This window comes from Fundulus heteroclitus, chromosome 18 (genome assembly GCF_011125445.2).
Source record: "Fundulus heteroclitus isolate FHET01 chromosome 18, MU-UCD_Fhet_4.1, whole genome shotgun sequence".
NCBI lineage: Eukaryota > Metazoa > Chordata > Actinopteri > Cyprinodontiformes > Fundulidae > Fundulus > Fundulus heteroclitus.
This window is the reverse complement of record NC_046378.1, coordinates 10,828,795-10,853,354: the sequence shown is the minus strand read 5'-3', so window position 1 is coordinate 10,853,354 and position 24,560 is coordinate 10,828,795. Positions and strand designations below refer to the sequence as shown.

The following is a 24,560-nucleotide window of genomic DNA, read 5'->3' as shown; positions in this document are numbered from 1 at the left end:
GAATCTGAGAGCAGCGCAGCGTGGAGGTTAAACACCAACTGCCAGTGGAGTAAAGCGACACTCGCCGTTGAGCTATTAGGCCAATTAACAAAGTGGTCAGGAGGGGCCCGGGCGGCACAGGAACAGCCTGAAATGGAGAGACGAGGGTGTGAAGTGACAGTCAGCACATCTGGTCTCATCAATAATGCAGCGGGCCTTTAAACGGCAGTTTGTCGCATGTTGAGCGCTGCTGGGTGAAATCAAGCCCCGACACCCAAGAAGCTGTCAGGGGAGAGTGGAAGAAGGGGAAGGAGGGGGGGAGGCTCAGTATCCTGAGGGGGAAATAAGTAACTTTCCCTGTCATTTTAAAACATACATGTGACGCACTGAGCTCTGATGGAGCTAGAAGAGACTTAAACTTCATGTACCCACAGTGATGAGGGAGGGAGAGAGAAGACCACCAACACAGATTTGTCATTTATGCATTATTTTTATTATCAAAATGAAAAAGACAAAATCAAAAAAGTCAGCATCTGCTGCCCTTAACCCCTGGAGACACATCTTAAGAGTGGAAACATTTATGTTGACGGTTTCTCTGTCTCAACAGTGTCTTCAATAACTCAACGGCAAAAGCAAAAAACAAAGAGGTGAACCTACGACAGCCCCCCATGCCGTCAAAACCTTCAGGAAAACTACGAGCGATACAGGCGGAACCTTTTCAGAAGTTCATTTTCCTGTGATGAGAGGGTTTCTCAGGACAACGATCACAGAGTCCCCTCTGAGGAACATTTTAGAAATGTAGCGGTCCTTATTGACGGGCTTTGACTTCTTCTTTCCCTTTCCACTTTTGGGAACCTCCGTCCACATCTCCTTCACGTTCTCCAGGACCATGTTGCAATGCCTGAAAAAAAAAACAAAAAAAACATAGCAGATACGGACCTTTGAACAGGAAATTTAAAAAAGGGGATCAATAGGTTAAATGCAAATTTAAAAATGAGTCCTGATACAGCAGAAAAAAATAACCAATACTGTAACGACTTAACGCACGTAAGATAATAAAGCATCAGAGGATGATGCCACTAAAATCTAAATACAATCTTGATTAAAGTTTAAATCAATGCAGGTGGAACACTGTTGTAAGAATTTTAATTTTGATATCCAGGATGTTACTTTGCTGAGATGCCAGGGAAACCAAGACAGAGTCTGACGATTCTATGGAGCACGCTACCCCTCCCCCACTTGTTGCTGCCTGATACTGATCAGATGGCAGAAGATGAATCCAACAGGTTCGCTCTGCTTTCAAGAAAAGGAATATATAATTTGGGTGTTTGGAAATATCTATAGACAGAAACTAAGCCTTGCAAGGTAGGAGCAGGATGTCTGTTAATCAGCAAACAGCCGACTCCTCTCTGGTGCTGTTATTCCAATTAATTAACACACCGACTTTCTAAACCTGTGGTACACTTAAAAGGTGAAAAAGAGAAAACAAACAGTATAATATTCTGCAGAAAAAGCTGCTGTAAACTACTAGCAATTAGATGTTTTATTTGTCCTCAAGTCTTCGGTCATGTACTGCTTTTATGTTTATTAGGTTTTTTCCTAAAACTCAAATCCATGAAGGCGTGTAAGCAGACCCAGTTCGTGCCCTGAAGCCTGTTCTGAGTGATCGGGTACCTGTCAAAGGCCTTGACTCTTCCAAGCAGCTTCTTGTTGTTGCGACAATTGATGAGGACCTGGGTGTTGTTCTTCACCGACTGGGTGAGCACCGACAGCGGCCCCGTGTTGAACTCCTCCTCCTCGCGCTTCTGGAGCTCCTCGGGGGTCATCTCCGATTTGGGCTTTGTTAACAGACTCCTGCAGAAGGACAGCGCGCAGTAGTAGTTATCACTGAACAAGTCAGAGAAAACTGATGTGAAGCCATGACAGAGATGTTCCTAGAGACTTCAGAATGACCTAAATGTCGCTCAGTCCGTGTTTTCATGCATCTATAGAACTAAATTGACTAGTTTTGCAGGTTAGGACGCTCTTTAGATCCCACATGGCTGGGCAAGAACCTCACAGTTCAATTCAGCCTCGAGTCTTTTGGGTCACGATTCGATCCGATATGGATTTAAATGTTTTGATGCTGATTTAATACTAAACAGAAGTACACAATTACGTGAAACGATCATTTATCAGACATTTATTTCCTTTCCTGCCACTGTGAACAGTCATGGTAAACAGGACTTTAACGTTGTATTCACTAACATTTTTGAGCAATAAAATATCTGTCAAAACAGGAACACAATAATTCTGGTGCTCAACGTGGAGTACAACAGTAAAAACACGACAGCAAAGTGCAAAGCAAAATAATGATTCTGCTTTCTTCTTGGTGAAAATTTCAGCCACTTTCTCCACTGATCTCAGTTTATCTATTATTTCTCTCAACAAGTTTACTATACTCCTCCCTGCGCGGCGTTCATGCAGGGACTTCATGTAGGGCCCGGCCATAAGAGCGACTCTCTCTGCCGGCTTCAATGACTCCTTTAGCTTTACCTCTGTGTACAGCTTTCAGACAGCTACGTCTGCCACGTGTTTGTGTGTCGGTATGATGAGAGTGTGCACCATGTCCTTAAAACCCTCATTCTCCACTACAATGTATGGTCCTCGCATATGAAGACGGCAGAAACTCTGTTATGTTCTGTGTGAGAACAGAGGTTGGTGGCACTTTGCGTATTTTTGGCACGTTATTACAGTACTTTAGTACTTCCACAATTACATTTGACCATTTCTTCTGTTTTGGATTTACACAAAATATCTCCAAACTTCTTTAGCTTTTAAAGTTGAAGGTGCTGGCTTTACTTTGCCTGCTACGTGGGTCGGTCGCCATGTTGCTTTCGCTTAGTCCAGTGCGGCTCCCGTCCGTACAACGCCAACAAGGAGAAAATGTTGCCCACAAGAGGATCTAATCGATTCACATGATTTTGTGAATCAATATAGACTTGAGAAAGTCAATACTGAAATGGATCAATGAATTGTTAATATTACCTAGACCTACCGACGACTCCATGACATTAAAAAGAGTTAATTCTTTGTTTTCAGCCTAGAAACAGGACCTTGATATCATGCAGAACGCCCTGTATATGCTATTAACGTTTACGCTGCCATCTACTGATCCCTACAGGGCTGCAAAATATCACAAAAATCCTGAAATAAGAATCTCTTTATACTGTGATGACAATATCAGACGCAATAAGCGTCTCATCTGTCATTCCAAGGCTTCAACTCCCTCTTTTAGGGTTTATATGTTACTGGTGTTTTCACCAGAAACTTTCAGGAATCTCACCATAGCATTGAGTATGGGTCAAAGTGTTTAATTCTTAAACTTGTTTGTTGGTTCTACTTTATGTTCAACAAGGATTGATGTCCAAATCAACAAGTTATCTTCAATAATACTATTCTGATTAAGAAAAACAGTCAAAGTCCTTGTTTACAAAAATCTTTATCTACATGTAATTTTTGTTGCTTGTGGTTAATGCAGAGAAAAATCTAAATTAATTTGCAATTATAATTGAAATATATTGCAATTTTGACTTTTGGCGAAATTGTACAGCTCTAATGCTGTCCCGTCTACTGTCGTATTTTTCAGACTATAAGGCACACTTAAAATCCTTAAATTTTCTCAAAAGTTGATGGTGCGCCTTATATATGATTACCATACTTGTTGTGTTTACTGCCTGATTTTATGTGGTACAATGTGCTCAAAAATCTGAAAAAATGTGCAAGTACGACTTTGGTAAGCAACGAAGCCGCTTCGCTCAATGGATATTCTAAGAATTACGGTACACTGTGTCACTACCTGATTAGACCCCTGAGCTGTCTACAAGACTGCCCGACTTTAATGTCTACACTAGAAGTGCATTCATGTAATGCAGCCCGCGCCCAGAGTACACGCAAACAACAATAAACCAAGTTAATTCAAAATGAAAGTTGCATTTATTTTGGCCTTATGTTAGAAACAGGGCAGTGTGGTCCAACTACTCTGTCCTCCCAGCAGAGACTGATAGATCTCTCTCTGAGGAGAGAGCTGTGTAAGGTGACCAGATTTGAGTTCTCTAATGAAAACTGGTGAGATCTCTGATTTTGTTCAGCGCAGAGTCTCTGCCTGAGGTTGGTTTGCTTAGTCAGAAATGCAACGCCGACAGGGTGAAGAAGGTGTGTTCAGCAAAGCTCTACTACGTTGAGACAGCGGCAGGACCGGGTAAATAGAAGATTGTTGCACTAAACTTTTTACTCCATCACGTTTTATACACTTAGGTATTTGCAGTTTTAAATGTTATAAATTATGTCTCTGTTTGCACTGTTTTATGCTATATGCAACTGTGACAGAATACGTCCAATCAACGTAGTGATTTCATCTGATCATTTGAAAGTTTGGTTTAAGTGGGTATATTTCTATCAGCGTGTCTGCAGCTGCCATTTTTGCAACCAACATTTGACGGGTGATTGTGCTGCTGGTAGGGCCCTCTCTAAAAGAAGTTGATTGTTTCCCACTATTGAATGTTGAAGTTTGGAAATTTATCAATGACAAAATGATTATACCCAGAATAGGGCTGGATGACATAGAAAAACAGCATAGCGATAAAATAGAAATCATATTGATCGATATTGATAATTATCAACAAATTCAAAACATATTTTAAGTGCAGCCTGGGCATTTTATGCAGTTGCTTAGCAACCTATATTAGATACAGAACAAAAACTTAATTCAAACTCAACCCTTTATTCTACCAACTTTTTACCAAAACTGCAAGTTGTTAAAAAAGAGAAAAGAAGGTGTGCTCTATGAACTCTTTGAAGGGGGCGGAGCTTGGTTCCTGGGTTTGCATTTGTGATTGGTTGGGAGGATGTAATGACTGTAATACTAACCTGCATGGCTAGAATGCAAAAGGAAGAAAAACTGTTATTCTATTGAACTTTTTATTGATCCTTTTTTAAATCATCGATATACATCCATCAAACAACCTACATTGTTATTGGATTATTATCCAGCCCTAACCAGATTATTGTTCAACATCCATTTTTACAGCAACTTTCGCAACAAAACTTGCGCTTATTTTGAAGTTTTTGGTCCAACAAAAATCATGCTTTATTTATTTAAAGATAAGTAGACTTTTTGTGAATATATATGCAATAATAAAGGCGGATGTCACGATAAATAAAACCAGTAACCTCTGTTTTTAATCAGCCATAGACCCCAGATCATGTAAAGTCTGCCCAGCTACCGGGGAAAAAAATGAAATAAAATTTAGTATTTCTCTCTAAAACACAAGGTGTTATTGGAAAAGTTGCTTCTGATTGATGGCTGCTGTTTTAACCTTTAAAAATATGTGTTCTTAATAACACAGCCACCTGACAACCTCTTTACCTTGTAAAACACATTTATGCTCCATTAAACAACACGTGTCATCAAACATATTACAGGCATAGAAGGCCTGAATGCATCCTACTAAAATAACAGTTACTGCAGCCCAGGCAGTTCTTTGAAATGTGCATATTGTGCAACTATACTGAAATAAGATTACCTGCTTAATCTTATGAAACCTTGCATGGAAAAACTACTACTTCAAATTAAGCATTCAACTCTTTACTTTGAAATAGAAAATAAGCAATATTGTCTCCATTGCTGCTTTTAATATTGAAAATTTAGAATGCCATAATAAAAAACTTCAGATTTTTATACTGAATAAAAGTGCAAACGCTAATCAAAACCGTTTATTACATATTTCATGGTAGAATTTAACAATTTCTGTGATTTGGGGTCAAACCCTTTTAGACTACGCATTTTTAACTGTAAACTAGGGAAAACATAAACTCAGCAGGAATTTGAAATTTAAAGAAGACCCAATTACAACTCGGCTGAATCGAAATGTGTTTTTCTATTGCGATATATTTGCTATATCTGCTACGTTCATTTCAGACAAATAAATAAGGTACTAGCTATCCAAAGTGAGAAGATTATGAAACACAGAAAATTGCTTATGAACCAAAGAGTACTATTTATGTGGACCTCTCCAGCAAGAACATATCAACATAAAAGTGAGGAAACTCTTAAGATCGCAAATGCACACACATCAGTTACTAAAGGATAGCAAACAGCTTCGTTCACACAATAGCTTGAACGAAGTCATATTACATTGATTTTCTTTACAGTAATGGCGGCGTAGTTAAGACCTAGCTCACCAAAAAACACACAATTACACCGATTTATAAAACATTAACTCGCGCTACCTAGCCTCTATGATGAAAAGGCTAACATGGTTAGCATTAGCTTAGCTGTGACAATGTGCTACTCGTGGCATAGGACATCAAAATGAATTGCATAGTTTACTAAAGGTGACTTTATCTAAACAATACTTACATGTTTGATGGACTATATGGTCAGGTTTCCAAAATAATACAGAGGCTATCTCCACCGGTGCCTTCGTAACGACAACGATTCAGTCTAACTCGCGTGTTCGAAGTCACTTCCGGGTTAGCTAACACGCGCTTAAAAGTGTTTCTATAACTACCGGGTTACTGCAGACAGCGTTTGAGCCACTAAGCTGGTTTGATCCAATTTTAAACTTAATTTTGAGTATTTTGTAGTAGACCCGGCAAATAACGCTGAAAATTTTTATTGTGGACGTTTGTTTTACCTACCCGGGCTTTTAAGAAATAAAACTAAAAATTAAATAAGAAGTGTTGCATTAACACATTTATTTTTACAATTTTCTTCCCACGTGTACCTAATAAATATCCGACCTTTTGTGATAAATTATTATTATTATTTTATTTAATTCATTAAAAATGTCCCTTAAAACAGTGTTTATAAAACATGTTCACAGAATGCATCAGGTTTCAGTAATGCCGTTTTCAGAGGTTGGTAGAGAAGCCAAAAATTGTACTCAAGTACAAGTAGCACTACTTCAATATATCTTTGCTCATAACTTAGTTACTTATGTGAAAACTTGTATTTCGAAAACATCCTCAATTAAAAGTACAAATCACTAGATACATTGGCTGCTTAAGTACTGAGGATTTAATTTGTTATTTGTTAAGGTTATGTAATCATATAAACACAATTCAAAACTGTGCAGGTTGTAGTACGTGGAATTATATAAAACTGGGTAAAAATAAATCACATCATTACAAGATAGCAAATTTGGGTTGAACAAACACATGTTTCCATATCTGTTATCATCAACATAAAACCTGAAACCTGCCCATCTCCATAACTTTCTCTTACTGACCTGTGCTATGTTCCTTGGTCTTCGTGATCACGAATATTCTCTAAAATACCTCTGAGGCCTTCACGGAACAGCTGGATTTACACAGAGGTTTAAACTACACACAGGTTGTGGAACTTGATTTTATTTAGCAGTGAAGGAGTAGAAGGGGATGATACCATGGAGGTCACATCTTCTGCCCACTCTATGCATTTAATTTTTTTTACCTGAACATGCCATATCCATTAATAATTTGGCCTTTTCCTCTGTTCTGATATATTCTTGCTCTCATACTTTACAACGTAACTTTAAAGCAGCACAGTCTGACTTTTAGCCACTAGCGGGCACTAGACCTGTAACTTTCAGCAGCGCCTTTAGTGCTGCTGAAGGCCTCTGGCAAGCACTGTACTGTTGCAAAATTAAACAGTCTCTCCGTGTTTTGGAATCTAATAGCAGACCACTTTGGACCAGCAGATTGAGAAGCCATCGAGTTGTAAAGACAAAGCCGCATTCACCCCTCTAGATTATCCTCAGAATGTCTCATTGAAACGGAAAGAGAGAAGGAGAGGACGATGCAGAGCCAGGGGAAGGGGGAGAGGGAGGGGGAGCTCCAGGAGCCTTGGAAGAGAAGGACGGGGCAGACAACAGGCTTAATCATCTGATTATGAAATGCTGCAGGAACTTCAACAGAGGAGAAGACCTGAATTATATTTACTGTCCTTTGTAATAGTAACCATGGACATGACAAAATTTGACTCCTGGATGAGAAAAGTACAAACATGTAAGGTTAGCTCTTCTGTTTAAGGGGAGCTCAGACTGCTGTAAAGTGGTGCTCAATAGGTCACTGACCCATCCAGAGCTGGAGACGCACCTCTCAAGTTACATAGGCGAGTTTTTGAGAAGATCACCCTGAACTGAGCATCCATACACACCAAGTGCTGTATATTAACCTGAAAAATCATTTCAAGCGAATACTTGGGTCAAAACTTACATGGTGCTGCTTTAATTTATTTTCCCATTGTGGGACAATCAAGGTATATCTATTCTGTTCTGAACATATCAAGGTCTAAGCGGTAGGAATACTTTTGGAATGCACTGTAAATGTGGACAGTCATGTTAAAAACAAATGCACTCAGAATCAAAGGTTGGATTTCTCTGTTTTTTATTATGCGACCATGTTACTGCAATAAAATAAGACTTTTGTTTTAAGACTGCAAGACAGGGGCGCTGATAAATGTGACAAGGATTTTTAAGGAAAACTGTAGAAAAACTCAAACCAGGATTTGAAGCTGATCTTTAGAGAAAGTCGAGAATTCAGTTCAGACACAGGTTAAAAAAAGAAAAATGAAAAGGGAAAACTATCCAAAGTAAAACAAATGAGCAACCTCTCCATTACATCATGACATCCCGACAGATGACAAAAGATAAAAACATTATGTAACATGTTACAATCTACAATCACAATCAGATTTTCTTCTTCTTCATCTGGTTCTCAGAAGGATTTCATGCACTAAAAAAAATTCTCATTAAAGTCTGACTGTGCATTTGGAGCTGGTTGATATGCCAAATATAATTTGGTAATTTCCCTTTGCAGCATTCATTTCAGATTTTATGTTCTGAGGTCGCTTTGTAGATTTGTCTCAAGTTAGCAGAAGACTTTAGCGCAGTTTACTAGGCCTGCGAGTTGAGATACAATTTTAGAGCTGGAAGGATTTGCTCTCAGAAGAAACCTTTTCTGCTTATGAACAAACCAGAGGAAATAAATAAGGCGAGAGGGAGCAGCTGGGTTGATACTGCACGCCGAACAGTTAAGCCTTTGTTACGTTCTCCAACACAGTAACAGGAAAAAAAGTGAATGTGAGCGTGTCTGTTAGGGAGAGTAAGAGAAATGGGGATGTATTGCTACGGCGCAGCAATGAGACACTAAGAGATTGGCTTTCTGGCAAGAGACAGACAGACGCCTATGGGTGCACAACCCACCCACCTTGTTCCAAAGGTTACACATCTACCTGAGGAAATCACTTGCTGCAGATAAAGGCAGCTTGTGTGTTGCTGTGAGAGGTGAGTGTGTGGGATTGATTTCCAGGGTGCACGGTCCTATACCTTTATGAAGCGCACCTTAGCCAGGACACTCGAATATGTGGGGAGAGAGAGGGGGGAGGGGGGGGGGAAAATGAGCTCGGCGTTTCCTTACAGCTGATGGGACGGCAAACGCTAATCTGGAAACACTTTGCAGCAGCCTAATTAAGAGAGCAACAAGCATTTAATCAGATGGGCAAGACAGAGATTTATGCACCGGGCCTATCGCTATGAAGCAACAGGGAAAACCTTTAGGATTCATTTCAAAAACGTGCTTCCTGCAGAAACATGATGCACCTCTTCTTTTTCAGAGCATGGATTGGGTTAAATATGCACCAGGTTTGCTGCAAAGTCAGTGTCTCGGTGAAATACACACACTTTAAAAAAAAAAACTGGGATTACATGATGGACTGGATTTAACTTTGCTTGGAAACAGGTGGAAGTTTTGTAACCTGAAAGAATGAGATTGATTTGATTGACTGGATTCTCCATGGCAGCACCATGGTGCCATGCAGCAAGAAGGTCTTGGGTTTGAATCCTTGCCTGTACCTTTATGTTTGGGTGGAGTGGGGAGGGGGGTACTTTATGTTCTCCTTGTGTATATGTGGGTTCTTTCCGGGTACTGAGTACAGTATGCACGCCGTGTTTTTAGATTTTTTTTTTATTTGTACAAAATATGGAAAATTAAACCACGTGTACGTTCGTTTCAGTTCACAAACACTTTCAACAAAACATTTAAGTTTGAGGTTATACCATAGTTTTTTGTTGAAAAGTTTATGAACTCCTTTGCAAGTAAAATAAAGCATATTCCCCACCCGTCATTCAGTGCGCAACACCAACTGGTTGCGGTGCAGCCAGAAACAGAAACAGCTTTCTAAAACTGCCGACAATTGGCTTCGCCTTCCGCTTTGCGCTCCCTTGCAAGCACAGCCACCGGCTTCAAGCTCTGCCCAAACAAATGGCAAAAACAATAATTAGCTCAGTATTTATGTTTATAAGGAGATCTGTGACAGGAAGGTCATCGTTTACTCCAACAGAACCAGATCCCCTTGCACCAGCTCACGCAAATAAAACACAACTTAAGCCTATTGATTTCCACCTCCATCCTCATCTCTCCCCGAGCCGCCACATGCCACTAATGAAAAATTTTCAGCTGGATCTATCTAGACAGCGGGTTTGGCAACAGTGAAGTTACCTGATCCAGCCCCGTCTGCCTTAACCACAGAGCGTCTGTGAGTGACGGGCTGATGTCTTTCCTCATAAAAGAGCTGTTGTTTAAAGACGGGCAGCCGTTCAGAGAGGTGCTCTAATCTGTTTCCCCATCGCTCATATTTGCCTTTTTTTTTTGTTTTTTTTTTGGGGTATTAATTTGTGGAGGAGCGGCGGCGGAGGGAAGGTGAGGGAAAGTTCAGGCAGTGATGAAAGCGCAGAGCCAAACACAAGATCAGGAAGATCTGTGCGTCTGATGTCAGGACTGATAAAGTCCTACAAGTCTCTGCAAAATAATAATAATAATAATAATAATAATAATAATAATAATAATAATAATAATAATAATAATAATAATAATAATAATAATAATAATAATAATAATAATAATAGACACGCCTTCCCTGCAGGCTCCCATGTGTTTTTATTCTAAACGAGTAATTTAGTTAATCTATTTTCCTTTTGCGGGCTCAAATCTCCAGAGTGAAACGCTTAATAACGCAGCCAAATAAGAACAATCAACAACAGTATCAAGGCTTTAATGAGGAGGAAAGAAAACACAATTTAAAATGCATTATTTATCGTTTAATTACATGTAAAGTAATTAAAATAGGAATGTAATATATATATTTTTTTTAGTCGCAACATTGATGAAACTGAATAACTGCGGCAAATGAACAGTTGTGATTTCCCGGTTATACAATCAGTAATCTTTAATTTTACAGTTATTTGGGCTAGTTCAAGAATTCCTTTGCAAAAAAAGGCCTCTTCTTTCGTTATTTATTTCTATTATTTAGAATTTGCATGTACTGCGTTAAATTAGCATTTAGACCTAAAATGCGTCAGTGACCAAAAAGCAAACACCACAGGTAAAAAATAAAAATAAAAACTCATTACTGCTATTCATTTTGCTTTGACTTGGTGTAAATCTGCACACTTAAATAACATGCGCACAAAACCTTTGCATACACCAAACGAAAGACATGAAATTACGACAATGGATGTTTCAGCTAGAAAGTGGGAGATCATCAGTTACATTTTTTCTTGATTGTCATAATCAATTCTCTCTCTCATTAATAGTCTTATCAAATATATTTTGCGCATCTGTTGCGTAAATCAACTTCTGCGGCACAAGTTAAGTTAGGTGTAGTCGCCTTTTACAACATGGTATTAATGATCTCCAAGTTGCGTTCCCATCTTTCTGTATAACAACAAATTAAAGCAGGATATTCGTCCATAACAGGACTTTTAGCTGATACACATTTGTCAGTTTAGGTTGCGTTGGCCTTTTATTTCTTTTTCCTAAATACTATATTATAGATTTTTCCACACAGTCTGATTTTTTATATTCCAAAAGGAGGGCTTGAGCCAACTTGAGGGCAGTAATATGGAAAGTCAGTACAGCATCCTCCGAGTTCTGAGTGACCGCTCTTGGATAAAAGCTGTCCCGTCTTGGAGGCGCTGCACTCCTCCGGACAGGGACTAAACGCGGCTGCGCACGGTATTTGGTGGGAGTAAAAGTAGCTGGCCTGTCCAGAGATCATGTTGAATGAGCATGGGTCCGACAGCGGCAGGGTGCATGCGGGGATGGACGTCGCGGAGAAGGACGCGCAGGTGGAGCCGATCTGATGGCGACGGGACTGCGCGCAGCTGACCCCGATGTAGGACATCTCCTGGCGCGTCCGCACGAACCGCTCCGATTCCGCGGCGCTTGCGCTCAGCCGGGCCCGCTGAGAAACCACCGAGGCAGCGTGGTTGGACAGACGCGACTGGCCGCGTAGGTAGGTCCCCGCGCCGAGGTGGGCGCGCACTGGCGCTTGGAGAGGCAGGAACGGCGGCACCGGCCAGTAAAAAGAGCTCGCTGCGGCTAAGGTAACGCTGGCGGCCGTGTTGGGCGGCATCAGTCGACCTCCTCCTCCTCTCTTCAGACCAAGTTTGCTCCGGGAACTCGCGGTGGCTCTGCGCCGGAGTTTCCCAGACGTGCCGCCGATGAACACGTCGTCGCTGCAGGGGTCCAGCATCCAGTAGTTGCCCTTGCCGGGGTCGTCGTAGTGTCGCGGCACCTTGACAAAACACTTGTTCAGACTCAAGTTGTGTCTGATTGAGTTCTGCCACCCCTGCCTGTTCTGTCGGTAGTAGGGAAAGTTGCTCATGATGAACTCGTAGATGCCGTTGAGAGTGAGCCGTCGCTCGGGACTCTGGCGGATCGCCATCATGATGAGCGCGTTGTAACTAAAAGGAGGTTTCTCGGGTTTGACGCGCTCTTCTTCTGTTTTCTTTGCTTCCCTCTTATTTTCCTCTCGCTTCAGCGGTTTGGTATCTCCTATGGCGCTCAGTTCGGAGTTTTCGCAGCTTTTGTCGCCGTCAAAGTTCTCCTCTTGGATAGTCTTCTCAGAATGAAGGGAAGGAGAAGGGGATTCCTGGTCCCCCATCATCTCGTCTCTTCTCAACAGCAGACTGCTGATGTTGAAAGAGGACTTGTGGAATAATCGCTCCGGAGTTTTTACATCCCCCATCTCCATCGGTGCGCGCAGATCGCTGCCCACCGCCAAGCTTGTCCGCGATGAAACAGCAGGAGAGCGCGTCACTATAGCGCACGGGAGCGAGGATGAACTGGCTCAAAGTGGTGACGAGCTAAGGACGCGCTGACCCAAACTTGCAAACAACACATGCGCACGATCGTTGCAGCTCAGGCAAAGCCGGCCCAAGGTACAAGTAAAACAAGCTCGTATTACCCCCCCCCCCCCCCCCCCCCCCACACACACACCTCCCCCAAAGAGCTCAAACACAAGCGAATTTCAGAGCCTTATAGTTTCTAATTTAAAACATACATATCTTAAAAAAAACGTGTTTTAAAGGGAAATGGACAGGTAGGACAGGTCCAAATCACGTGCACGCTCTCTGATTGTGTAGATATCCACAGGTGAGGAAATCAAGCTGGGTCTCAGGTTGACAGGGTCGTGAAAACACGTTTGCCCCCTCACATTTCTTCTGTTTCTGTTTTAGGCAAATATTTCAGATCCTAAACCAACGTTATTACTGGAGAGAAATAAACAGAGTGATTAAAAATCACTTTTCAATGCAGATTTAGTTTATTAAGAGAAAAAAAAGATATCCAAACCACTGTGACCTTTGAAAGAGTATAGCCCCCTTTTTTGGTTGGCTCATAATTTAACTGTTGCCCGCCACCCCTGCGCCTGATTAAGGCCAGATCTGAAAAATCAAGAAATCCCAAACAGAACCTGTTTAACAACATAAAGAAGACTAAAAAATATCAAGTAGCAACGGCGTCGTGCCCCGACATGAATAAATTCACAGTTGAGCAAGAACGCCATTGACATCCATCAGTCTGGAAAAGGTCGCAAAGCCATTTCCAAGGCTTTGAGATTTAAGTGAACCGCAGCGAGCGCAAAACATCCACAAATGAAGGAAACAGGGATGTGTGGTGAGGGACCATCCCGAGTGTGGCTGCCCTTCCAAAATTACTCCGAGAGCGCACTGACCACTCATCCTGGAGGTCACAGAAAAGCCTGCATGCCTCTCAGTCAAGGTCAGTGTTCATAATTCAGCAGCTGATAAGGAAGAGACTGGGTTAAAAGTGGTGAAAACCGCTGCTGAGCAAAAAGGACATAAAGGCCTGTCTCACATTAGATCATCCTGAAGGCTTTGGGGGGAAAAGAATTCTTGAGGACTGCTTGATCAAAACATAAACATTTTGTAAGGTTACATCTGGCGCAAAACTAAAACAGCATTCCAGAAAAAAAGAATATCAGTCAAGCAGTGAGTGGCCTGTGGCCACGGTGGTGTCTTAGAGCCTGGACAACTGGCAACATTTTATAGCAACCACGGGAAATTCTTGAATAAGATATCCAGCTAGCGTTTGAAATAAGACATTTTCCTCCTTACGTTTAACTGGGCTTATTTTCTCAAAGTAAAACCATCCTGCAGTGTGACTTAGTCTAGACGTTGAGATAAATCGCTGACCGTTTGCACTGATTTAAACGGTTAGTGGCGCGGATCTTTGTAATTGCACACAGGAGAGAAGGTTTTTCTGTAATAATAGTATTTTATGGAGAGTCATTATGTAGCTATGCCAAAATTTAGAATCATATTAAGGAGGAAAAGCTGCCGGTTGAATGGCTTATCGGCACAGGTGCGCTATACTGAGGTTTGACAGAAGGATCATTCATGACGTAACAGGAAGCTCATATGGGCCAACGTGAAGTGGTATTTTGGGCCCCATCTCCCCTTTACTGAAGGGGAGATGGGTCCCAAAATACCTTTACTGAAGGGGAGATGGGGCAGCCTTGGATCAGATGAAGGAACTCTGACCAATAAACTGTGTAAGCTCATTTTGGCCTGTGCAGTTCTGTGCTGGACAGTTGGCTTTTCATTTTACAGATCGGCAGCATGTTGAACTGACACAGACAAAGCTCATCCAGTATTTCTAATATGTGACTTTTGAATGGAATTAAAACGGCAGGATATGACACATTTACACAGTCTTTATTGCGTGCAAAACTATGTTTACGTCTCTTAGTGTCTCATTAACTGTCTTTAGGGATGCGGACACTTTAACAGGTGAGAAATATGTGCATTTTTTTCCCTTTTGTTTATAAATGTTGCAAATTCTGTGTCTGGAGTCATCCGAACTATAAAAAAAAAAGCATGAGTGATTTTTTTAAATCAAGACTGTTTCATACAATCAGATTGATCAACAAGAGAACGTTAGTGTGTCGGGATTGGAGGATATTCACATAGTTTTATAAATCACTACTGAAGCATATTCCATAATAATTTATGCACCCACATGTACTCCAGTTTTTGAATAATGAGGCCTAGTGTACCAATACTCAAATAAACCTTGACCAACAATTGGTGATCCACTGTAAACACTGCCTTCTGCTTCCTGACTAAAGAAGAAAAAAAAAAAAAAAAAACAGACTAATTTGCGTGCATTTCAGTGGCTTCTTCAGACGGTCTGACTGGATCCATTCTAGAGGTGCAAACAAATCCAAATTATGCATCAAAAAGAGCCCATTAAACCGGATCATTCTTGTTGACACGTCTGTGTTCAGCACTTTTGGTAAGCCCGGTGAGTCATTTTTAAATGACAAACTACACCCGATTTAATAGCAACAGGAAAAATAACACAACGCACCACAATGCCTAGCACGAGTTGCACCCAAAACGCGCTGAACACAGACACCACAACCCCGGAGAGAAATAAAGGTTCTCGCTGTCAGTCTGCATGACTGATCGGTGAACTCTTAGGCGCAATTATAACAGTTCCGTATTAAGCTGAAACTCAAGCTCCTCACACCCTCCTCTCCCTCTGGGCTGGACTCACCTTCTCCTTACATCTCCATTAATCTATGCACATCGGAGCTTGGCAAAGAGAGTTAGGTGCACTCTGCACAACACCAACATAAACAACAACTGCAGACATGCACTTTACACGAAGAACCAATACTATACGATAAATTAACTTTTTATTCATTAGAAGACGATTAATATCAGTTTTATTACCCGAGTTTAGATTTAAATAGTTTTAAACCTCGATAAAGACCAAATCATACTCGTGTCCTGTTATATAAAAACCTCAAACTCCTTTTTTATACCATCATGACTGCATTTTCTGGCATCTTTCATTGCATTAACAAGCCCAACATATAGACTTTTAAATATGGTCTCATGACCATTCATATACTAAATGATTTGGGGAGGAAAGGTAGAAGGTTTTTCAGAGACAGCAGGGGGGAAATAAGGTTAACAAGAGATCCTTACATGCACCCTGTTGATTTGCTGGCACCTTGACTGCCCTCTCCGTCCAGACAGTCTTACACGCAAATCCCTTTTTATTCTCAAATTCAAGACAGAAATGAATGAGCTTTGATGAGCTGCAAATATATCGAATATATTTTATAGATTTTAATATAATTTAATAAGTTTTACTTATCTTGATTTTTAGGCTCATATATTTAGATTTAAGAATTTATGGGAGCGGTGAGCATTTGAAAAAAATCCTGAAGGGACTATAAAAGCATGTTTGATATGAAATCAGCTGAGTTTGTGGACAGAGGTTCTTGAAAACCCAAACAGAACATTAAGTTATACTGAGAAGGGTCAGGGTTGAAAAAACAGACCCGAATTACAAATACCACAACAGCGAGGCACCTAAAGGAAAGCCCTGATGTTTGGAAATTTATGTCTTTATCTTTTTTATTGTAGTTTGCCACGACAAGGTTATTAGTAACTCCTCCTGGACAACTTTTCCAAAACTTTCCCGGAATCACCCTGCTTTTTATTTCCCTACAACTAATATTAACTCAATTATTGTAGCTTTGGTTTACTAGTCAGGTTTTTGCATGGCTTCCTACAACTCTGGGGGCTAAGCCACTATATTGTTGCCCCTATAGACACATCCCTGGACTAAATTAAGCTTTGTATGTAGTTGTGCCGCTCTTTGTGCACCACTTTTATTTTGGTATGGTGTTGCTTTTGTTCAAAACTAGTTTTGGCCTTGCTTATTTGTCAACGATCTGACAAGTCAGAGCCAAAGAAACGAATAGCATTGGGTAGAATAGAATATTGGGTGAAAAGACGCAACAAAATCTTCAGTTTTCCTCAAAAAAAACAGTGGAGAAGCTGGAATAAAAACGAAACAGGATGTATTTTAGCGTGCTCGCTTGTTTGTTTCCATCACTCAGAACCACCGAGTGAGTTACCTGAACCCTGCATCTCCAGAGATCCATAATAACGTTTTTTAACTATATGCAATTTGTTCCTGCTGCTAGTCACGTTGATACTGGGGCCTCTCTGCACAACCGATGGGCTGCACAAGTGAGCACTTGTCGGGAATGCCTTTGGCCCCGCAGAAAGGGCGCAGCGTTGCCTCAACACTTGTAATCCTCTTGGATGTTTTTCCTCAGTCTGTCGTATGAATTCACGTCTTGTTTGGGGTGATCTCTCAGTGACACCCTGAGAACAGCGCTGCTTTTTCCCAAACACCCTTTATTTTTAATTGAGCTGTGTTTGTAATCGAGATGATAGTCGAGAAACTCCTCTCTTTGGGTGGAGCGATTTAGTGAAATGAAAAAAAAAAAAAAAAATTTGAAGAATGAAACAAATTGCCCTGCTATGATCCAACAAGAATTTAGATTTTTATTTTAAAAGAAAATGCACACATCACGAAACAAAATAGATTAATTTTTGCAGGCACCAGTTATGTTTACTTTAAACACTGAATTGCACTTTGTACCCGTATCGCACATTAACTCAGAACATATTCAGCTCAAAACAACTGAGATTGCTGGTTTTAGTGTTGCAGACGTGGTCCTTTTTGAGTCTCCTCTTTTGTTATGGCTCCCTCTGGTGGACAAGAACCCGCCTTATAGTCGTCCAAGTTGAGCTACTATTTGGGTTTGACATTGTGGCGACTGTAAACCATCTAGAATCCCAAGTAAGTAATATCTTCAGAGACCGACAAATGTAGATGGCATGGCGTTGCCAAATGTTATGTTCTACTACTGGGCATCTAATTTCCGTATTGCTACATACTGGCTGAAGGCAGGTGACTTGGACGGCGCCCCGGCTTGGTTGAGATTGGAAGTCTCATCTTGCACACAATCATCTATATCTGCTTTAAGCTCCAGAATTGCTAACAGGGGCTGACATTTCTAACAAAATCATGGGAGTGACTTTGAAGATATTTTCAGATTTAATTTTCAGATTCAAAGTTACTTTAAATTAAACTTTTTTTTATATATTTACAATCTCCTATCTCCTCTATGTTGAGGGTATCCTTGCATCTTTCAATCAGCTTTCTTCTAAATTTAACCCTCCCGAATTGTCACCTTTTTTTTTTTTTTTTTGGCAATTTACAAGTTCAAAGCTATGTTAAGGAGAAAACTTCTGTCTTTCCATCTAAACCTTCCGCCCATGACTTTGAGTTTTGTGTTTCTAGATGACTTATGGGATACAATTCTTAACAGTTTGTGCCAGCCATGGACTAATTCAGTGTAAGTTCCTACATTGCAATCACTGGACTAAGGCTCGGCTCTCTAAAGCCTATCCTAGTGTCAGTCCAGACTGTGACTGTTGCCACTCAACGCCTGCCTCACTGATCCATATATTCTGGTCATGCCCACTTTTTTTTACCTTGTCAAAAGTCGTCCAGCTGTCCATCCATTGTTTGAGGTTCTACCTGACAGAGTTACTCTGCCAAAACTTAAAGTTGCTCTTGTTTCATTCCTCACTTTGCTGGTGAGGTGTAGAATATTCTTGTGCTGTTTTTAACTTCATTAAACTTGATAAGATTAAATTTACCCTACATGTAGATATGGCAGCCATGTTTTGATTATATCCAGTCACTGCAGACCTGCAATGTGCCCACTCAACTTTAATAATAGAAATAATTTCAATTATAAACGTATGCCTGACATTTTTCAGTTTTTTGTTTTTAAATACTTCTACACTTTATCGAACATTATTGAGTACTTACTGGCCCTTTTTTTTATCTCTTTTGCATGAAGACCACGTTTGCTTATTATTATTTTTTGTTTTGTTAATACGTTTTAAGTTAATACGACTTCTGCCCCCAGTTGGGAATTTTTGCTGTTCTTGTTCTTGACATCTTGGGTTAATTGTGAACTGCACTGTGCTACTTTTGTTTGGTTTTGTTATCTAAAAAAAAAAAATAACACACACATATTGTCTTTCTATGTTTTGTATCATTGGTATAAAAGCTCAATCAAATAATTTTGAAAAACAAACAAACATTGTGACGACTGACAGGCAAAGGGAACAGCTTAAATTATCTCCATCATGACACTTGTTAGTAGGTGGGACGTAAGCAGCAAGTGGACGTTTTGTCCTCAGAGTTTATGTGTCAGATGCAGGAAAAACTGCCAAGCTTAAGGATTGACTGGCTTTGACAAGAGCTAAGATGTGATATCAGAGCCTCTCCAATAACTGTCGGGCCGCCGAGGTCAGCGTCTTTCAGTAGGGAATAGTGGCAAAAAGGCAGCAGGCTCATTGAAGCAATTGAGACGCAAAGACTGATTCAACCCAACAACAACAAAAAGCAAATTTCTGAAGAGGTTAAAGTATCAGAACTGGACCACATAGCGATGAAAGACGGTATCCTGGTCTGATGTGTCACGCTTTGTTTTATACCATGCAGATGTCCGGGTGGATGTTCTTCGCCTACGCATAGGGAACAAATGGTACCCAGATGCTGGAAGAAGGCAAGTCAGCGGAGGTAGAGTGACGCTCCGGGCAACGTTCTCCTGGTAAACCTCGGGTCCTGCCATCCACATGGATGGATGTAACTTTGCCACCAACTGGTCTTCCCTGCTGGCTGTGCCCTCTTAATGCATCATCACGCACTCTGCCACGAAACAAGTTATTCAGGAAATGCTTGACGAGCACAAACAGTAGCCTAGGGGAATGACTAGGCATTTTTAAATCTCACGTATAACCAAGCACCTGCAGGGGGTTCTGGATAGAAATGCCTATACTATAGAGCCCCCACCTTGCTAAACTTACAGGACCTAAACATTTAGTGTCAGGGATCAATCGGAGTCCTTGGTCTGAACAGGCCAGAGTTGTTTTCACAGCAACAAAGTTCTACCTTGATGATATAAAGTCCAGTATGTGGGCTTAGGAAAGAGCTGGTGAAGGCTTATAAGAAGTTCAAGCTTTAGCGATCCCCTTCCTGTCTTTTCCTCAGGAGTTGTCTTTAAGGTCAGCTCTTCAGTTGAGATAGTGCAGCGTAAAGATTTTCTCCAGGGCATTCTGTGGCTCCTAAGTCCCTGTGGCCATACAGTCCAAACTCTGACCTTATGAAGCCTTGGGAAACTCCAGACCTCAGCAGCTGTTTGACTGACAGCATCGCCTCTTTGCTCGGTGTGTCGTCTGAAATCACAGCGAGAAGACTTTATCATCCACATGACTCAGCCAGAAGCATATATGTTGCTTTATGACAGAGAGGAGTTGCTGGCCGAACGAGAAACTTCTCCATTTTCAAACTCGCCGTTATCCTGCAAGTTTACCGCTTTACTGATTTACTCCCTTACACGGTATCGCAAGATTTGTCTAAGGTAAAAAAATATAAGGACTGCTCGACACAGTCAATTAAGTTAATTGATGACAGTGTTGAACAATCTTTATATTTGAAATTAAATTTAACCCATTACTAAATTACTACGGTGTATTTGCTATAGCAACTCCAAGTTACTCCCTGCCGCCCATGGTGTTGACACACATGTCGTGTAAATATAGGCGTTGTCAAATGGAATGCTTACTGTTGAAATTGCCCATGAAGGCAATGCCCAGGGAGTCACCGTTGTGGCCTTTGGTGTGTGCCCCCATCACGCCCCAGCCTCGGCCCTCAAACACGCTGCCGTCTCCTCCAATGAGAAAACTTAAAAAACAAAAACAAAACACTGAACACAGTGAAAACCATATTTTCATGTCATAAAGTATTTTAATTCAACTTCTAGATAGAACATTAACAGGAATAGATACTCACTTGTACCCGATGTCATCAAAGTGTCTGTCTTCCATGTGAAGCCTCTGGATGCCCAGAAGCTCGTCCTTACACTCAGTCAGGCCTCTGCAGCTCTGGAGGGCAGTGTGGTGTATCACAACCCTGCGGGCCGGACCTTTCAGACTCTCCTTCTGTTTCGGGGCGGCTGCTCCCCACTGTTGCCTTGAAACTATGTCCACTAAAAAGGCGTTTTTGAAGATCAAGAGATGATTAAAACCACGATGTAAAAGAAAACAAACTAGCAGCAACCGATGTCCGTTTCCATACCTGTTGGCTCCATGAGGCTGTGCACGGCAGCTCGTAGGCATGAAGACTGACCAGGCAGCACCTCCTTTATCAGAGTTTGTTTGGCAGGGCGTGGTTATGGAAACTACACCTCACATGTTCTTTGTTGTTGCATGCAAACAAGTTATTTTCCCACCGACGCTGCAGGCAGAGCAAAAAGTTGTACAGTTACCCAATCAGCCGGTAGGAATACACATGCCGGAAAAAGGAGGAAGTGTAGTTAAATCTTTGTGGCAGGGTGTTGCACAAATAGGCAGTGCGGGAAAAACGCTGCCCGTTCTGTTGTTAAACATCAGATTGGCATTTCTGAAGTCCTTTCGGAGTTTTGACAGGAAATCAGTGCTGGCTATTTTGAAATGTTTGTTTGTCCGCAGAAGGAAACCAGAAAGGAAGTGGTGTGAGTTTTTCATGAGTAAGTACGTTATTGTAATAAACAATAACGTAGAGAACATTCAGGGGAATAGCTTTTACGGAAAAGATGGGGTCTTTTGACATTCTGTGGGCAGGCCAGGTAAGCCTGCATACCAGTGACATTTAAAATGACATCTGGCAATGTTCTGCTGAGTTAACCAGGATTTAATACAGTACCTGACAAAACATTTTGTCATGACTGCAAACCTCAATGCACTTAACTGGGATTTTATGTGATAAACAGACACAAAGTGGTCTATAACTGTAAAGTGGAAGGATGCATTAAAATCTTTGACAGATGAAAAAGTCTGTTTGCGATCAGGTTCTATCACTTGAAGACACCCTATGGACAGAATGTAATAAATATTTGCCAACCTTTGTACTGTGTATTATTTAGCGTATTACTTTCTTGAGTGTACACACCGCCTGTCGCTACTACCGATTGGATCGGCCCTTCCGAGGTCGGTCACGGCCCTGGCGGAGCGCCAAGAAGAAGTATCAAACTTGACTTTCAAGAGGAAGTAAACGTATATATATATATGTATATATATATATATATACATATATATATATATATGTATATATATATATATATATATATATATGCGTCCGTGTGTGTGAAACAGTGACAAATTCTATTTTTTTCTATTCATGAATCCAGATGTTGTGTCAAGGCTTCAGCGGTTTGTTAGAAAACATTAGTGAGCAGCCCTTTTCAGATGGAAGAACCAAGCAGACAGGCCAGGGAGAATGTTGTGGAAATGTTTAAAGCAATAGAAAAGCATCCCGTCTTTGAACATCTCCCCGAGTGCTGTTCATTCGTCGTCTGAAGATGGAAAGAGTATGACACGTCTGCAAACCCGGTGAAGACTCCAGCAACGCTTGAAGTTCTAGGAAGCAACTTCATGAGCTGACTGACACATTTTGGCATGTGGCCTTCATTGGAGTTATCACAAATCATCAAACAGTTTGTGTTTCATTAAAAAAAAAACTAGATTGAGGAAATAATTTAAATGAACCAATCATACATTCCCACATAAACAGTCTGACCAATCAGCATTCAAGGGGATGGTGTTTGCTAAGTGGTTGAACCGGAGCACAAATATGCTCTGGGCTGAACCACTTCAACGCAGCGATGGATCCAGAGTTGCTGGACTCTTTATCTCACCAGATCTTTGACCCTCCTCATGCACCTGCGGAGTCTGTGGAGTTGGGCCAGAAACTTTTGGATTTCTGCAATCTGTGATTCTGAGACACACTCACCATGGAGCAACGTCACCTGTTCAACAACTGTACCTCGTCTACTGTGAGAGACGACAACATTCAAGGAGCATCTGCCTTGTAGGGGAAAAAAGACAAACGTGAAAGATTTGGTTAGATGAGACCAAAATGGAGCATTTTTACCTACAGTACTGAAAGCGAAACACAGCGGCGGCATGGGAACGTGCAACCATAGAACAATGTTCTTTGCTCTGATGGGAACAAAAATAAACTTTTTGGCCAACATGCAAAAATGCTGTGTGTGGAGAGAAACCAACAATACATATCCTCATAAAAAAAACAAACAAAAAAAAAACACCCCTATGGCCACACATAGTGGTGGGAACATCATGCTGTGGGATACTTTCCTACAATAGGATCAGAGTTAATGTAGTAGAGTAGTTCTTAAAGAAAACCTATAGGAGGCCTTTCCAGTACAACAACAACACTAAACATACAGCTAAAACTGCAACTGCTATGACGTTGTTTGATCAAAGCGTATTTCATTAGTTAGAATGGGTCTGTCAATGTCCAGACCTAAATCCCACTGAGAGTCTGCCGGTGAACCCGATAATCAGCCTGACACAGAGCTTAGTTCTTAAAAATGTTTATTGAAAAGGGAAATATTGGTAGATGGGGCAGGTGAACATAATCAGACAGACCAGGAGTGACAGGCAGTGGTAAGCGTGACACAGTGATGAAAGCGGAGGCTAACCAGAGCAGGCCATGCAGACTGTGGAACTACCAGAAACAGGCAGAGCAGGCGACTGGAACTCACGGGGAAAATAAAGCAGACTTGTGCAGCATGGAGACACAGGCACACAGAAACTGGTAGCGGCACGGTGGCAGTACGCATGAAGCAATATTAGATGTCCTGTCAGAGAGTATATAACGGAGCAGAGCTGACGGTAATTAGTGGCAGCAGGTGGAGCTGATCTGAGCTGATTGACTGGAAACTGGTGACTGAGGAGTGGACTGAGCTGATTGGATGGGGGCAGATGACTGTTGGCTGAGAGAAGTGAAAACTAATTAGTAAAGATAAGTCCAAAACAAATAAAGAAAAACCTAAATCATGACAGCTTGAGCTATTTTGCAAAGGATTAGTAGAAATGTCCATTTTTATTTATAAAAGGTTTTCGCGACATACCCCAAATACTTGGTGTTGTAATTGCAGTAAAAGGTGGTTCAACAAAATAATGACTTATGAGGGCTGAATACAAATGTACGCCACACTTCTCAGATTTTTCTGTGCAATTACTTTTGAAAACCCTGTATCCTTTCAATTTCACTTTACAATTATCTGTTATTTTGCTTTGGGCTGCCTAATAAAATAAACTAATGTTTGTAGTTGTTACAAAAATGTGAATATTAATACCTTAGCAGGACACCTTACATGGTCTCTTACATGCATACCATCTCAGTTGACAAAGTCAAAACAGTTTCTGATTAACATGCATCCAACAGCAGTTTCTGGTTGTAGTTTTTAGCATCAGATTTCCCCACACTTCCTGTTTTTCTTATTGAGGGTTTATCCACTG

The 24,560-nt window shown here is 41.0% G+C and overlaps 3 protein-coding genes across 3 annotated transcripts; all 3 read right to left on the bottom strand.

The window, feature by feature from the left end:
* Positions 1–449: 449 nt before the first annotated feature.
* On the bottom strand, positions 450–6,521 carry snrpd2 (small nuclear ribonucleoprotein D2 polypeptide). The gene is made up of 3 exons (XM_012850142.3): positions 6,380–6,521; positions 1,654–1,833; positions 450–880 (listed from the first exon to the last, which is right to left on the bottom strand). Coding segments are annotated over exons 1-3 (357 nt in total). The 5' UTR covers positions 6,382–6,521; the 3' UTR covers positions 450–705.
* Positions 6,522–10,914: 4,393 nt separating this feature from the next.
* On the bottom strand, positions 10,915–13,123 carry foxg1c (forkhead box G1c). Its single transcript, XM_012850134.3, has one exon. It carries the CDS (start codon positions 13,034–13,036, stop codon positions 11,858–11,860), a length of 1,179 nt encoding a protein of 392 aa, XP_012705588.3. The 5' UTR covers positions 13,037–13,123; the 3' UTR covers positions 10,915–11,857.
* Positions 13,124–19,221: 6,098 nt separating this feature from the next.
* Positions 19,222–23,269, bottom strand: pglyrp5 (peptidoglycan recognition protein 5). Its single transcript, XM_012850133.3, has 5 exons — positions 23,026–23,269; positions 21,334–21,492; positions 21,049–21,244; positions 20,822–20,940; positions 19,222–20,432 (listed from the first exon to the last, which is right to left on the bottom strand). The coding sequence occupies exons 2-5, from the start codon at positions 21,344–21,346 to the stop codon at positions 20,263–20,265; spliced, it is 498 nt and encodes a 165-aa protein (XP_012705587.2). The 5' UTR covers positions 21,347–21,492; positions 23,026–23,269; the 3' UTR covers positions 19,222–20,262.
* Positions 23,270–24,560: the final 1,291 nt, after the last annotated feature.